Source organism: Kockovaella imperatae, assembly GCF_002102565.1.
Source record: "Kockovaella imperatae strain NRRL Y-17943 chromosome Unknown BD324scaffold_4, whole genome shotgun sequence".
Taxonomy (NCBI): Eukaryota; Fungi; Basidiomycota; class Tremellomycetes; order Tremellales; family Cuniculitremaceae; genus Kockovaella; species Kockovaella imperatae.
This window is the reverse complement of record NW_019028944.1, coordinates 1309294-1323317: the sequence shown is the minus strand read 5'-3', so window position 1 is coordinate 1323317 and position 14024 is coordinate 1309294. Positions and strand designations below refer to the sequence as shown.

At 53.7% G+C, this 14024-nt stretch overlaps 4 protein-coding genes across 4 annotated transcripts; all 4 read right to left on the bottom strand.

The window, feature by feature from the left end:
- Positions 1-248: 248 nt before the first annotated feature.
- BD324DRAFT_621954 (hypothetical protein) lies at positions 249-3870 on the bottom strand. Its single transcript, XM_022015428.1, has 7 exons — positions 3366-3870; positions 2837-3303; positions 1527-2764; positions 1378-1472; positions 883-1324; positions 681-827; positions 249-619 (listed from the first exon to the last, which is right to left on the bottom strand). Exons 1-7 carry the CDS (start codon positions 3767-3769, stop codon positions 332-334), a joined length of 3081 nt encoding a protein of 1026 aa, XP_021872614.1. The 5' UTR covers positions 3770-3870; the 3' UTR covers positions 249-331.
- Positions 3871-4488: 618 nt separating this feature from the next.
- Positions 4489-7103, bottom strand: BD324DRAFT_650036 (kinase-like domain-containing protein; the record flags this gene model as incomplete). The annotated part of the gene is made up of 4 exons (XM_022018079.1): positions 4489-4949; positions 5012-5174; positions 5223-6681; positions 6766-7103. 4 exons carry the CDS (start codon positions 7101-7103, stop codon positions 4489-4491), a joined length of 2421 nt encoding a protein of 806 aa, XP_021872613.1.
- Positions 7104-8972: 1869 nt separating this feature from the next.
- On the bottom strand, positions 8973-13853 carry BD324DRAFT_376766 (clasp N terminal-domain-containing protein). The gene is made up of 4 exons (XM_022012624.1): positions 13807-13853; positions 13463-13678; positions 12949-13397; positions 8973-12904 (listed from the first exon to the last, which is right to left on the bottom strand). The coding sequence occupies exons 3-4, from the start codon at positions 13395-13397 to the stop codon at positions 9067-9069; spliced, it is 4287 nt and encodes a 1428-aa protein (XP_021872612.1). The 5' UTR covers positions 13463-13678; positions 13807-13853; the 3' UTR covers positions 8973-9066.
- BD324DRAFT_621950 (hypothetical protein) lies at positions 13375-13882 on the bottom strand. The gene is made up of 2 exons (XM_022015427.1): positions 13747-13882; positions 13375-13678 (listed from the first exon to the last, which is right to left on the bottom strand). The coding sequence occupies exons 1-2, from the start codon at positions 13777-13779 to the stop codon at positions 13415-13417; spliced, it is 297 nt and encodes a 98-aa protein (XP_021872611.1). The 5' UTR covers positions 13780-13882; the 3' UTR covers positions 13375-13414.
- Between the last annotated feature and the right edge of the window lie 142 nt (positions 13883-14024).

Below are 14024 nucleotides of genomic sequence, written 5' to 3'. Positions count from 1 at the left end.
TTTTGGTGGCCGAGAAGCCCAGTCGACGTCTGAGACCAGGCTCTGAGGAGAAGTGTGTGTTATACAAATTGTAAGGGTTGCGGTGTCCCCGGTGACACGACCAGCCGGGCAAACTTTCCGGAACGCGGAAACCACGGACAGCGCTAGCGGACGGTGAGATTATGGCCGCTGGCGAAGGCATAAGATAGTGGAGCGGATCAACCTCAGGAAAGCCCATGGGTACACACCCCAAGCCTGCATCGATGAAATCATGTCAATGCCATGCATGCGATTCTTTTTCGACTCATTCCATGTTCCCTTTCTAGCACATCATCCACTCTCCTCGCCAGCCTTAGAAGAGATCCACGACCTCTCTCGCGTGGCCCTTGACGGCCCTGACACGGCCTTCAAAGCTCAACATGTCACCTTCATAAGCGACCCAGCTCTCCGATCCGATGTCCTCATCAGCTTTGTGAACGTCTTGTCGATCATTCAGACCGAGCAACTCTTCCAAGTTTGCAGATACGAGGTCGATGGCATCCTGTCGACTGAAGACGTGGTGATAGTTTGCGTATTGCCATCCAGCTTCGAAGCGGATGTTTCGAGTCTCCCATTCTTCTCGGGATCCTAGACCAACAACCTGCGAGCGGGACGTCATTGAGACGGAAGAATCAAACGGGCCGGCCAACAGAGGAACTCACGACGCCCTTTGAGGCCAGGTACGATGCCAAGGAGTGATTGGTGATAGGGAGACCAGGCATGATTCGTCTCTGATCCCAAGTAGCTGGGAAGGAGCGAGAAGGGGCCACGACCACTCCGACCGAGTACTGGACGAGTTCATCGACGATCTGAAGACAGCGTCAGTACTCTGTCTCATCCCATCCAGTCTATCGTCTGACCCACCATCCAAGCTTCAGCTCCTCCCAAGAAAGTCAATTGCATGCCAGGCGCCCAATCTCTCTTCAGTCGAATGACGCTTGCCATGATGTCGGCCCTGTTGCATTCCACCACGAGTCTTCGGTACCCTCGTTTCACGGCGTGTAGTTCCTTCTCGAGCTCTGTTTCAGGTCGCAATTCATTGCCGTCCTTGTCAGTTGGGGCGGGTCCAAGCATCCGTCGAAGGACAGCGAGCTTTGTGGAGATGGAGACGATACTTTCATCACCTTGGTCTTCGCTGTCAACTTTAGAGGCGAGCGAGATATGCAGCGCTCCCGAGGGGTTGAGGATCGCTCCGTGAGATAAAGGGTGCTCGGCCGAGGTGGAATACTGGACTGACAAGCCATTGAAAAGGGCGTCTGAGATCGGATAGGCGACGGCGTTGGTCACTCCGGAGCGGTACGCGAGGCTAATGGAAGGCATTAGTATTCTTGTACTGTAGACAATGCCAAATGAACTCACAGCTGATCCTTGCTTCCGAATCGGATACCATCCGCAGCATGGACGACCAATCCTCGCAAGAGTTCAGAGTTTTGCTGCAATGGATCGTATACCACCTAGGGATTGCTCGTCAGTGCCCATACAGCTCTCACGCATCGGCACAGACTCACACCATCCTGCGTTGTTGGCTCCTGCCTGATCTCCATCAACCCCATGTAGCTTCCGACACTCGTTGCACCTGGTGCAATGCTTCCTCCCTTGAGGTTGATGACTGTAAAGCCTAGACCTTCCTCAACGACACATTCGCCGACGCATTGAATCTTGCCATCCGTCACTACAACCGTACCGTTTTGCGGCATGTTTCCGCTGGTACTCTGCAAGTTGAGCGACTGGTAGTGTGGTGATTGAGGCAGGTAGAAGCCAGCGACGTCCTGGAAAATGACAGTGTTGGAAGTCTTCTTAGGACGAAGATCTGGGTCTCCACGCATAGCCAGTGTTTCGGCAATTTCCTCGTCCCATTTGCCCTCCTTGTAGATTTCCTGAGCGACTGCAGGTTTGTTGACAGTATGAGGCGTGACGATCTGAGCGATTCCGTCGATGTAGGTTTGCTTGGGGGTGGCACCCAAGACGAGAGGGAAGGAATCCCAAACGACGACATCTGCATCGTAGCCTTGTCGAACGTATCCGATTCGGTGGTCCAGACCCATCGCGCGGGCAGAGTGAGTAGTGACAGTACCAAGAGCCTGAGACATGTTGAGACCGTAAATGTGCGCCTGAGCAGCTTCGTAGACGAGATACCTAGAGTCCAGGACCGAGTGATCACTCTTCATGACGACGTTGATACCTGCATCGGCCAAGATCTTCGGGGCAAACTCGCTACCTCGGTAAGCTTCTCGCTTGTATCTCGCATTGGTGGCGAAGATGGCGACACTGGGAGTTCCACCATAAGTCTCCTTGAGCAGATCAGGGACAAGATACGTCTCGTGAGCGTGGTGGAAAGCGGCAATGTTGAACTTGAACTCGTTGGAAATTCTGACCATGTCGTTGAGATCGACAGTCTCGTAACAGTGGATGTTGACTTTGACATTGCCACGGAGGACATCAGCCAGGGGCTCCCATTCGAGTGAGGTTGGGAACGGCTCAGTTTGGGTCTTTGGCGAAGCGCACCATCTGTCCTGCTTGTCCTTGAGGTTTTGTCCCTCGGTATAGGCTCGTCGGAAGTCATAAGCAGAGTCGAGACGAGAGTTCTTGTAAACGCGATGTGGGTTTTCTCCACATGCGTGTTTGATATGTCGCCAGGCGTTGGTTCGTTCCCAAGATCCATTCTTCATGAGGTATGGCGGTTCGACCTGCATCGACGCAGGGGTATTCTCGGCTGTCCATCGAGGCTTGAATGTGTAGGCGGTTCCTAATGTCCAGATCGCGTCAGAAGAATACGTTCAAAAGTCGATTTCCTCGGCTTCATTTTTTCGAAGCTCACCTCCAATATTACCTGCTGATCCAGGCAAGACGAGCATAGTGGTGATTCCACCCGAGATACTCAAGTTGAACGAGTCATCGTGTGTGTTGAACGCGTCCAAACTCCTCAACCAAGGCAAAATCGGAGCCTTGATAGAGTTGGTATCGGAATTTCCAAATAATCCAGGAGCAGCTCCGACTCCGATATGAGAATGGAGATCGACGATACCAGGTGTGACCCAAGCGCCATCAAGTTCAACTTCGTGAACCACGACGAGTTCCCTGGTCGAGTCGCTAGAAGCGACAGACTTTGAGGTCAATCGTGGATCCGAGGCGATAAAGGCCTGGATATCATCGGAAGATCCGATTTTTCGAATGACTCCTCCATCGAGGAGAATGTCGTGGCCTTTGAGAATCTCTTCACCATCTTGATCTCCGGTCCAGACTGTACCGTTTTTAAGCCAGGTCGGTCGAGTTCCAGGGACAAATCTGTGGTGAGTATCAGCTCTATCGCGTCCACAAAAATTGACAATGAAGCGTTCCCGACTCACCGATCATTTTTGGTCCTCTTTTTATCCCATTTAGGCTGCTCAACAGATCTCTGAACAATCTTGCATTGCTCAATGCCTTCTTCGATGAAAGCAGGAAGCGTCGTAGGTGCAGGTTTTGAAGGCCAAGGGAAACCAGCAGCAACGTCTTTCCGAGTCAACAGGTAGAACAATCCAATGAGGAGGAACAGAGCAGGTGTAGATTCCACGACGAGTTTGAATGCAGGTCGTGATTTCAATGACCGAGATTTGGTGTACTTGTCATCCTCGTCGCTGTTAGAGCTAGCCGCGACGATCGTGTCCCCACTTGAAGTGGGGAGCAAGGCATCCTTTTCGGGGTCGGTGGTCTTGGATCTCTCTGACCCAAGGAGCGGTACTCCAGGTCGTCGAGTCAAGGAAGAGTCCATCGTGTCTGGAGTAGAGACACGCGTCGACGACAAGAGCTCGAGATGATGTCAGGAGAGAGAAGAAGGAAGGAAAGAGAGAGAGAGAGAAGATGACCCCCAAGCCACGGCAACGCGTTTCTTCGCCTCAGTACACCCTTTTTGTCGGAGATGACCGCCTCCTGGCTAATTATGAGATGCCCTTATCGGCGCGGCGACATCCCTTGCATATGATACTATGAGCGACTAAAGCGTATCAGGATTTCATCTATGTATGATCGAGTGGGTGGTGGGGTTTAGGGCAGGTTTTGTCAGAGAGATCATGCCATGAGGGCAGGAACAGGATCTAAAAGTAGGGAGCTACAGCGCGAGGACCGGCACAGTGGAGACGGAGACGATGAAAGGCACTAGGGTGTCGTCGAAACAAAAAGACCAAGAACATGATCGTGCGTCTGGGCGTGCTGGAGGAGAAGAAACAAGGACACATGCGTGTGTGGCGATGCAGAGGGAGATGCTAGTGCTGTTGAGTATTCAAAGGCTGAGACACGGGCCAAAGGACCTCTGGGGCTACGAGAGGCATTCATCGTGCAATGCCGTACCGTATCGTCCTTAGATGCCGGCGGTAGTATGGGATGCGAAATCTGGCGGATACCTCCCGCTTCTCTGAGCAGGTTTGACACCGATCGACGATCCGAACCGTGGACTTGCGTACTGTGGACCAGTACCATCCAGGACCTAATCGATCATATCCGGCCCATTCCGACGAGACCTTTGACAGCAGGACCAAGCTTTGCGACTTCTTCCAAGAGTCCATTCCCATCTTTTCCATCCGTGGCGGCATTGGATTTTGAAGCCTCGCTCTGACTCCCCGAAGACGTGCTGTTCCTCGCCGTCGCACTCTCGCTCGTCACATTGCTCGATTCACCAGGTTGGTTATCTGAACCACGCCGTAACTCTGCCAATTTATCCATCCGGGCTCGATGAATGCTCTCTGCGATCTCCTCTTCGCCCAGGACCACCACGCCTTTGAGCCATGGATGATTGACCATCTCCGCCGCTGTTGCTCGGGCGTCAGAGTCGTATCGCATCATGGGGAGCAAGAAAGACGACAAGAGCTCTGCCTCTTCAGCTTCCATGAGATACTTCTCCTTGAGGACAAGGTCGAGAGGCCAATATCGTAATCGACTGATATGACGCAGTTCGCCTGGCATCCACAGCCCATCAGCATTTCGAAAACGACCCATGAAGGAAAAAAGGACCACCCACCCTTCCTCGTGAAAATCTCGTGACTGTACTTCCCGTGCTGCGTCAGAGCCTTTGGCATGTCGCCCAGGAGCTCCATGACTTGTGCCATGTGATCGTCATCCTTGTCATACTTGCCACCAGGCTGAGGATCAAACAAATAGTCGCCTGTCAACAGCTCGAAGAACTGATGATAAAGGCGTCAGCACGTGAGCCACAAAGTAGCTAGTCTCACCAGACACGCAGCACTCCATATATCCACACTTTCATTCCATTTCGTCCCCAGGATGATCTCTGGACATCGATATTGTCGCGTCTGGATATCATTGGTAAAGTGATGATCGACCCAACAGGCGTTACCGAGATCCGCAATTTTGACAGTGATCCTCTCGAGACTGACGGGATCATAGGGGAATGGCGGAGGAAGCATATTCGGATCGCCGGCAACGGGAGCGATCATACTCTCGTCGATATAATCTCCGTGTCCCCCCGTCGGTTGCGGTGTGTGAGAATGAGAGCCATGCTCAGAATGATGTGGTTGATGAGGTGACAGGTCTTGTAGGTTGTTGAGATGGGTAGAGGAGGCGTCTTCGGAGATATTGCTGACAAACGTGTTGGATCGCGCGAATCCAGTCTCTTCTGATGGTGGCGGGTCGGAAGGCTGTGTGATATTCTTACTTGTATCATCGGTTTGTTGAGCAGATTTAGACGGGGCGGCGGGGTTTTGACTAGTCCCCGAGATGGAAGGAATGGAAGGAGCGGTGGAGCCGACAGAAGTGGAGATCTTTACCTGAACACTGTCAGGTGTCGTCGCAGGTGTAGTGATGACTGTTTGACTCGGAGTAGCTGTGGTACTGGTTGCCGAGCCTGGAGCATGAGCGGATTGAGGTGCTAAATCTGGAGGATTGACCATCTGCTGAGAGAGAAGTGAAGGTCCAGGCTGATGGATGATGGCTTTCTTCTTTTCCCATGTCAAGGCATCGTCTCCTAGATTGACGTTCCCCAACTCATTCCCAATGCCTTCAGCTGTATTGCCTCTGGCAAGCCCCGAACTCGGTCCGACACCACCCGCTACATTTGTCGTGGATCCTTTTGAGCCTCCCCCAGAGATCTTGCTCATTCCAAATCCATGTTTGTCGAACATTGGCGAGCTGGAGAAACTGGAAGATGGTGAAGGGAGAGGTTGAGAACCGACTATGAACATGGACTCGTTTCGAGGTGTTTGATTGCCCAATCGTCCTTGAGAAGGCGGTACACCGACCAGTTTCGTCGGGACAGCAGCGGGACAGGTTGCCAATTCGGCCTGGACGACTGACTCGACGTCTTCTATACAGATCAAGACATTTTCAGGTTTGAGATCGGTATGAATGATGCGACATTGATTATGGAGGTAATCGAGACCCAGCAAGACTTGCTTGGCGATCTGCTTGACAATGTGTTGAGGGACTCCACGGTGTTGATACCGTTTGATGAGCCCCAGGAGGTTTTCACCCAACACTTCAAACACCATGCAGACGTGCGATCCGTTCGGTCCATCGTGTCTGAAATCATCTACCAGACCAACCACATGGGTTCGACCAGCGTGAGTGGGCGAAGATGAGACGACTCGTTGAAGAAGTTGAATTTCGTCCAGCGCAGTCTCGGTGTAGTGGCCGTCAGATTTGACGACTTTGAGTGCGACATGCCGACTGGTCCTGATCATTTGGCGACCGGCGTATCAGCTGAGAAGGTCCAAAAGGAGGAGGAGGAGGAGGAGGACGGAGCAAGACACCACTCACGTATTATCCCTTGCTAACCAAACGGTTGAGAAATGGCCCCATCCGAGTTTCCTGACCACCACATAACGTCCGAGATTGAATTCGTCCCCGATATTGATCGGGTGATATCCACCGGGTCTATAGTCCTCCAGATCCTCCTCGTCCTCCGTCATGACTGATGTCGAGTGAGATTGGGCGGATAAGGAAGTCCCAGAGGTAGAAGCGTGAGTGTTGAGTGGAGGTCTTGGAGGTTGAGTCGTATGACCACCGCCGATTGAGGATGAAGAAGAAGCGGCGGGAGGGGCGGCGGCGGCGGTGGTGACCATGGAAGTGATGTTGTTGGTTGAATGAGAGGGCATGGTGAGAGGCGCAAGGTAGGGTTTCTGGAATGAGATCAGCTCATGTGTGAGCGGACATGTACGAATGTGGGATGGATGGAGGAAGAGAGAGAGTGAGAGAGTGACACAGAGTGGAGAGGAGTCGCGTGTCCGGACGTTGCTGCCTGATTAAAAGGGGAAATGGGGATATCCGCGGAGATGTTGTCTATGATGTAGTCATCCAGCAGGCTATGGCCTCGAGACACGGACAGAGGGAGGAAGAGAGTGAGATGATCTAAGTCGTTATCGTCTAGGGATGGATGGATGGATGAAAGAGATAGTGTTGTTATGATTAATGGTGTGAGAATTAACCAAAAATCGGGGTGGTCCTGTCTCTCTTCTCTCTCTCTTCTTTCGGGGGGTGAATCGGGTGATTAGGGGAGGGCGGCGAGATTTATAAAATGGAATGATAGATTCAGATCTGGATGGAAAGTGGTAGGGCAAGCAGAATGGGTTAGAGCCAAAAGCATCCAGTGGACACCGTAGATGGGGGGGAGTTTGGCACACGACTCACCTGATTGGCCACGGCCATGGCTTCCTTTCTATGATGAATGATCTGTTTCCGGCCCGGGGATTCAAATATAATTGAATGAGAGAGATGGTTGCAGCGGCTGCAGCAGCAGCAGCAGCAACAGATCTCTATATCGTTCCTCCCCTTCTATGGTCGCAGCATCATGGCTGATCCTCTCTCTCTGTGTGTATGTGGACTGACTGCCTTGAGAAGATGTATGCCAGGTGATTGCTTGAGCACTACTTGCTCGCCGTATTCACGCCGGTTTTTGGAGAGAAAAATAAATGACGACGACCGACGACGAGTTGAGTCCGGACGAGATATAAATCCTCCGGGGTGGCTTCAACAACAGATAAGAGAATGGGATGTCGGCGGCGGCGGCGGCGCTGTTGTTGAGATTGTATGTTCTGATGAATATGTATGTATGTATGTAGGTAGGATCAAGTCTGCACTGACGACACTGAGCTCTCTGATCTAGCTCATCATCCCGTTGTTGGGCCTTCGTGTCCTCCCGTGAGTATATACCTGGTCAAAGGTGTATTTTTGGGATGGCTGCTGCATTTTTTTTCTATTCTATTGTTATTTTCCCCTCTCTCTCTGCTGCAGCAGAGCATACACGAGATCTACCGGATCGTCATGGTGACGTCTCGCCCTCGTATACGCTTCCATCATTGAGAATGTGATGGGTTGCCCCTCTCGAAGCTGAGCCAGTCTGTTCTCTCCGTGACAATTTCCATCGTGCACACTAGCCAATATCAATATCCTCTACGCCACACAACTCTGGCTCAGTGATCGACCTCGTCTCATTGTCTTGGCTCCTTCAGCTGGTCCATTGCCCCTCCCCACCCCCCCCCCCCCCCCCAATTCCCCGCTTTCCTTGCCACCTCGACACGCCTCCTCTCCCTCGTTCTAAAGCCCCTGCCCACCTCTTTCTCCTCCGACTGAATAGAGCCTCTTCCCCGCTCAACGAATGAGGTGCAGACCGTTGTCAGTCCAATGATCCCATTTCTCGTGTCATTCCCAGAAGATTGAGAATCCGTCAGGCTCGCAGGAAGCACGCCCTCCCCATCCATTCTCGGCCGAGTGAGACGAGTCTGCAAGATAAAGGTGATAAAAAAACACCTCAATAAGCTTTATACTCACGCTGGCGCAACTCGCTGCTGATGCTGCTGTTGCTGCTCACTCACCCGCGGCCGCTGTTCGGTCCTATCGAATCCCATCCGACCCCTCGTGTCCGACCAATCATGTGTTGAAGATTTGGCAATCACCTGGGAGTCCGAGACAGCCTGCCGAGCATACCCCTTGCACGTGGGATGTGGCTACAGGGCGTATACTCGACACAACACAAAGCACGGCAAACACCTCCTCTTACAAACTCATGGTATCTTATGCATGCTTGAACACCGCTACTACTACTAAAGCACAAAAGCCCGCTCATAGCTGCTCCTCCCCCTCTGGCGAAGCATTCGCATCCCTCACACTCAACGCAGCTCGTCTAGCAGCAAGAGCACTCGGGGTCCGCATCTTGACAGGTGAACCATCGTAAATCTTTGCCAACAGAATCTCCACGCTCTTTTCCGGTGATCGATCTACGACGACGTCGGTCCGTTGGCCATGGATCGGACTCAGGTGCTCTCCGCCGCTGCTGGCTTGAACCCCGCGAACAGAGCGAGTAGATCGTGAAAACTCTATCAAATCTCCACCATCGACCACAAGCTGATTCTTGACTTTGGGTCTGGGCCGAAGAATCGGTTGAGTCGACGAGGATTTGTTGTTAAAACGAATCCCTTGAAGCGCTTCTTGACCTTCGTCCAGTGCCTCATCGTCTAGATCCTCCGAAAGGGGAGGCTGGGTAGATGTCCCCGAGGCTTTGGTATATCTCGTCGAATTGGATGGGAAAGCATCGCGCTCCGCGTTGGCAGGTGATGGTACTTGGGCTTGGAACAATGAAGGTAGAGATGATCGAGAACCCGTAGGTGACAGAGCTACGAGTTGTTCGGCAGAGACACGCGCCAGCGTCGCCGTGGCGAGGGGTGATGGAGATGTAGGCGGGACCCGAAGTCGTAGGGGCGTCGTCGCTTCGAGAGATAGTCTCGACCTAGACGGACGACTTTCAGACGCCCCACCGGATTTAAGGAACGGACTCGGCACCGTGTCGCTTGCCCCCTTAGACATCACGGGAGACTGCCGTGGCATATGCCCGTGTGACCTGGTCGGAGATCCCACCTCGTCTCCATCATCATCGTCGTCGTCGTCGTTGTCAACCTCTCCCTGGTATCGCGGAGAAGGCGAGACAGGCATTTCAGACGACATGGCATGTATGGCCAATGGCGAAGGAGAGGTCCAGCTTCTGGTGGACATCTTTCTCACTGGTGAGGAGACACCAAGGGAACGGACCTCGCGCTCGCCGAGACGACTTGATGTTGGTGACTCCACTTCCACCAGCCCCTGAGTCGCCAAGTGAGGGTGCTGAATACTCAATGGGGACAGATTCGCAGACCCTCGTCGGACGGCTAGTGGAGAAGGAGGGACATTTTCACGCCACTGCTCGATCTTGTCCACAGGTGATGGTGGAATCGCTCTCCTCCACGCATCGATGGGCGAGAGCGAAGATGCCGGAGCAGCGTGCATCGACGCCACAACCGCCGATTCAGCCATCAGAGCGGGAGACACCTTGGCTTTTATAGGTGTTCCGCTGAGAGCTTTTCGAAGAGGCGTCAGGTGAGGCACCGTAGGGCTTTTTTGCAACGGTATGAGATGTGGTGATGAAGGCGAGGGCGCTTGCAATGTCGAGCAGCCTTGGTGGTGTGGGCTTGCAGGTAAAGGAATAGCCTCGGGTCGAACTTTGGCCACAACGGATCTCACTCTCGCCGTCGCACCGGATTGGCTCGACACCGATCGAGGCAGCGGTGGTGCTGGCGCTGGCGCCGGAGCCGAGGTAGCTCCCGCCTGTGCCCTATTCCGAGTCGGTACGAAAGACGGGAGTGGAGCTTTGCGCTTGATTTTCTCTTTGCGGATGGGCGGAAGAGTATTGGATATGACTCGCGGTGGCATCGATTGCTTCGCTCGACCCATTTCTGAGCGGGTGTCAAGCGTCGATCCACTCTGAGATGCAGAGCCAAGCGTCTGTTTAAGTCCGCTAGCAACTGTCGATGCGCTGAACGATCGGACAGATGCAGAAGATGGCATGGTAGGTGGGCGAGGGGCTGCAGGAGGAGCCACAGTTGGTATCGGATCGGAGGATGCCACCGGTTTCGTACTGGCTTTCCGAGATTCTGGGACTGCCTTGCTTGGCAGCCGTACAGCCGGAGGTAGCTTTGGCACAGGCGGTCTTGAAGTCGACGATACATCCCTCGAGATCTTCAAAGGGTTGCTGGTGGTTCGAGCGAGAGATGCAGCTGTGGGTTGGGCATGACTCGTAGGTTTGAATGGCTTGCGTTCAGCTCGACCTAATGGCGGTCTGGGGGCGGCTCCGCGGGTCTCCCGATTGAGATTCGCCGAAACAGTGCGCGAATGTGCCGGCAACCCAGCTGCCTTGGGCAGATCGGCTGTGAGCAGAGTAGTGGAAGGCGCAGTCGGCTGTATGACGTTTTCGAGGGTGTCTTTCGTGTCTACGAGCGCATGAGCGACATCGTCCGTCACAACAGGGTGATTTTGGCGTTCCTCGATCTGTTCTTCAGCACCCTCCCCGATCTCAGAATCTTTCGCCGGTCCATCAGGGTCATGCTGTTGGTCCAACTCCTCCGCCATCTCATTCTTTCCCGGTGAAACGGCCTGTGTCTCCAAAGCTTCAGTCACAAGCTCAGCTCCTTCCAACATCTCCGTCGTATCAATTAACGGCTCGACGACCTGCGACTCCGCCACTGGGGCATCAAACACCCCAGCAAGCTCTTCAAGATACCCATTCGAGACGCCATGTCCAACCCGGAAAGTCGTCTCCCCCATGGAATCCATCCCAGCCCGAACTCGAGGCGTGGCGCCCATATTGTCCCCATCATCAAGCTTGACGAGGGGAGAGACAGACCCCACAGGTAACGGTGATTCCTGGAAAAGGTGTGCCAAAGGCGATCCTTGACCTTTTGAGGAACTGACTATCCGAGCGATGGTCGGTGTAGGTGATGCTGAGCCACTTGTCGCTTCTCGGGATCGCTGTTCAAACATGGCTATTTTGTTCTTGATGCTTGACCCGGATCCGGATCCGAGAGACGTGCTCTCGCGGGGCGGCAGAGCCGAAGAGGGCCCAGGGGTAACCGAGGGCTCCGCGAGGGCGCGCAACGGGCTCGGGAGAGAAACACTCGAGGTGAGTCCTGATGAGAGCTGTTGTGTCACTCCGAGTTCCACCGCGGGTTCTTCCCCGACCATTGCAGATGGACCGCCTGTGGAGTTCTCGGACGTCGTCTCTGCTGGAGGCTCAAGGGCATACGGTTCGTCCACAGCTGGTCGAGCCAAAGATGTTTGCCCTGAGGGTTCGTGAGCGTATGGAGTCGATTCCAAAGGCGAGGCCACCGGCACACGGTGAGAGAACGCCATGGTCGAGACAGATTTTGACAATCCTTGTTGTCCGTGTCCCGGCATGCCATCCACATTACTCCTAGGCATAGCTAGCCCGATGTCGTGGTCTCGCAAACTGGATTGTGAGCTATTCTTCGCGTGTCGCGTGACTGTAGAGCGAAGAGGCACCTCCATAGTCGAAACGGACCTCGGGAACATCTCCCTGACACGATCTGACATGGAACCTGTGGGCTCATCCCGATACGCATGTGAAGCTTTTGAGGAGGCCCCCGCGGACAGGAGGAACGGTTGCCATGCTTTCACTGGCGATTGCTTCGATGGAGATGTACGAACAGAAGTCGTTTGTGGGACTCGCGTGGATGCGGAAGGGATGCGCGGGCCCGAGTCATGATGTCCTTCTCGTCGATCGTGTCGTTTCACTGGGGATGATCGCTTCGGCGGTGAATCGAAAGCAACGGGCTTCGATGGGACCCGCGAGGGCGCTACAGGAACGACAGGTAAGGGTCTCATGATTTGACTCTTGGACTTGTGGAGTGTGGGCAGGGGCTTTGATGCGGCGGATTTTCCGGTCGGACGTATAGGTGGAGCCGCGTGGACGTTGGCAGATGTAGACGAGGAGGAAGATGCCGCGGATAATGGGCGAGAAGGGGGTAATGGAATCTTGGCGGGTGGTTTCGGTCGAGACTTGACAGCCTTTTGAACTTTGGTCGGGGCGATCTCAAGGTACCGTCGAACCGTGGGAGTCAGTGGTGCGGAGAAACTGAGAACAGGGTCAGGGAGATTCTCTCTCAATATTATGCTCACTCTTCCACTCTCTCCGGGAAAAGGTCCTGAAACCTCGCCCATACCCTCCTCCCAGTCTGTCTGACTTCTGGATCTTTATCCGTAGCCATCTTCTTGATCCCCTGTTCGAGTGCCTCTAAAGACTTTTCGTTCCACGTTGCTCCATCTTCTGGCCAATCGTGTAGGGCCCTCTCGATGGCTATTGAGCAGCCTCGCCTACACGTCGCCGCTTCGTCATATAGCCCTCGTTTCAGCTCGAGCAGGATGGATGGAATATGACATTTCGAAATGATGATGGAGAGACATTTTTCAGTGCGCTTGAGGACGACTTTGTTTGGCCGTCCTAGGAGTTTTATCAGCGGATCAAGGTAGAGTTGAACGAGCGGTGCGAAATGATGGGCCAGTCGGGGCGCAAAGGTTTGAACGAACTCCGTCGCGGTACCGGATAATCGACCTCGATCCGATAGCATCTGCAATTGGTATAGCATCAATTCACGGCGTTCCTCATTCGTCGCTTCCGTAGGTCACCACTCACACACGCCACGACTTGTGGTCCTAATGCTGTCCTTCCTCTGCCTCGGCCAAGCGCATCGACGAAAAGTGGTAAGTGCTTGTACCCGCCGCCTCGCGTGACACCGGCAAAACGAATGAGCCCTTTCTCAAGCTTCTCCCATGTATCTTCACGTTCACCCAAGTCAAGAACCTGAGCCAAGATGTCGATCTCAATCTGCAGCGTCGCGGCATCGGGACACTGAACGCGGTGTGGGTGAGCTTGCTGCAAAGCGCTGCGCCCGCCCATCAAGATGACATGTTACGCACCTGTATCTTCGCGTCAGGATCGACCTTTGGCATGGTGGCAGAAGCTTCTGAGAGCCCTACAAGATGACTCTATCAGCTTCTATTGAGACCATGCAGCCGGTTCAATCCACTAGGTTGGTTTGGATGACTGAAGACAGTCGCGAGAATCCCAATTGATTTTTCTCTTTTTGGGTTGAGTGACTGAGTCGTCAACAAATCAATCAGAGCCACGTGGCCAAAGATGCCGTAATGTCAACCCTGTTTCAGGACGAAGCGTGAACATTCATCCTCCTCCTCTG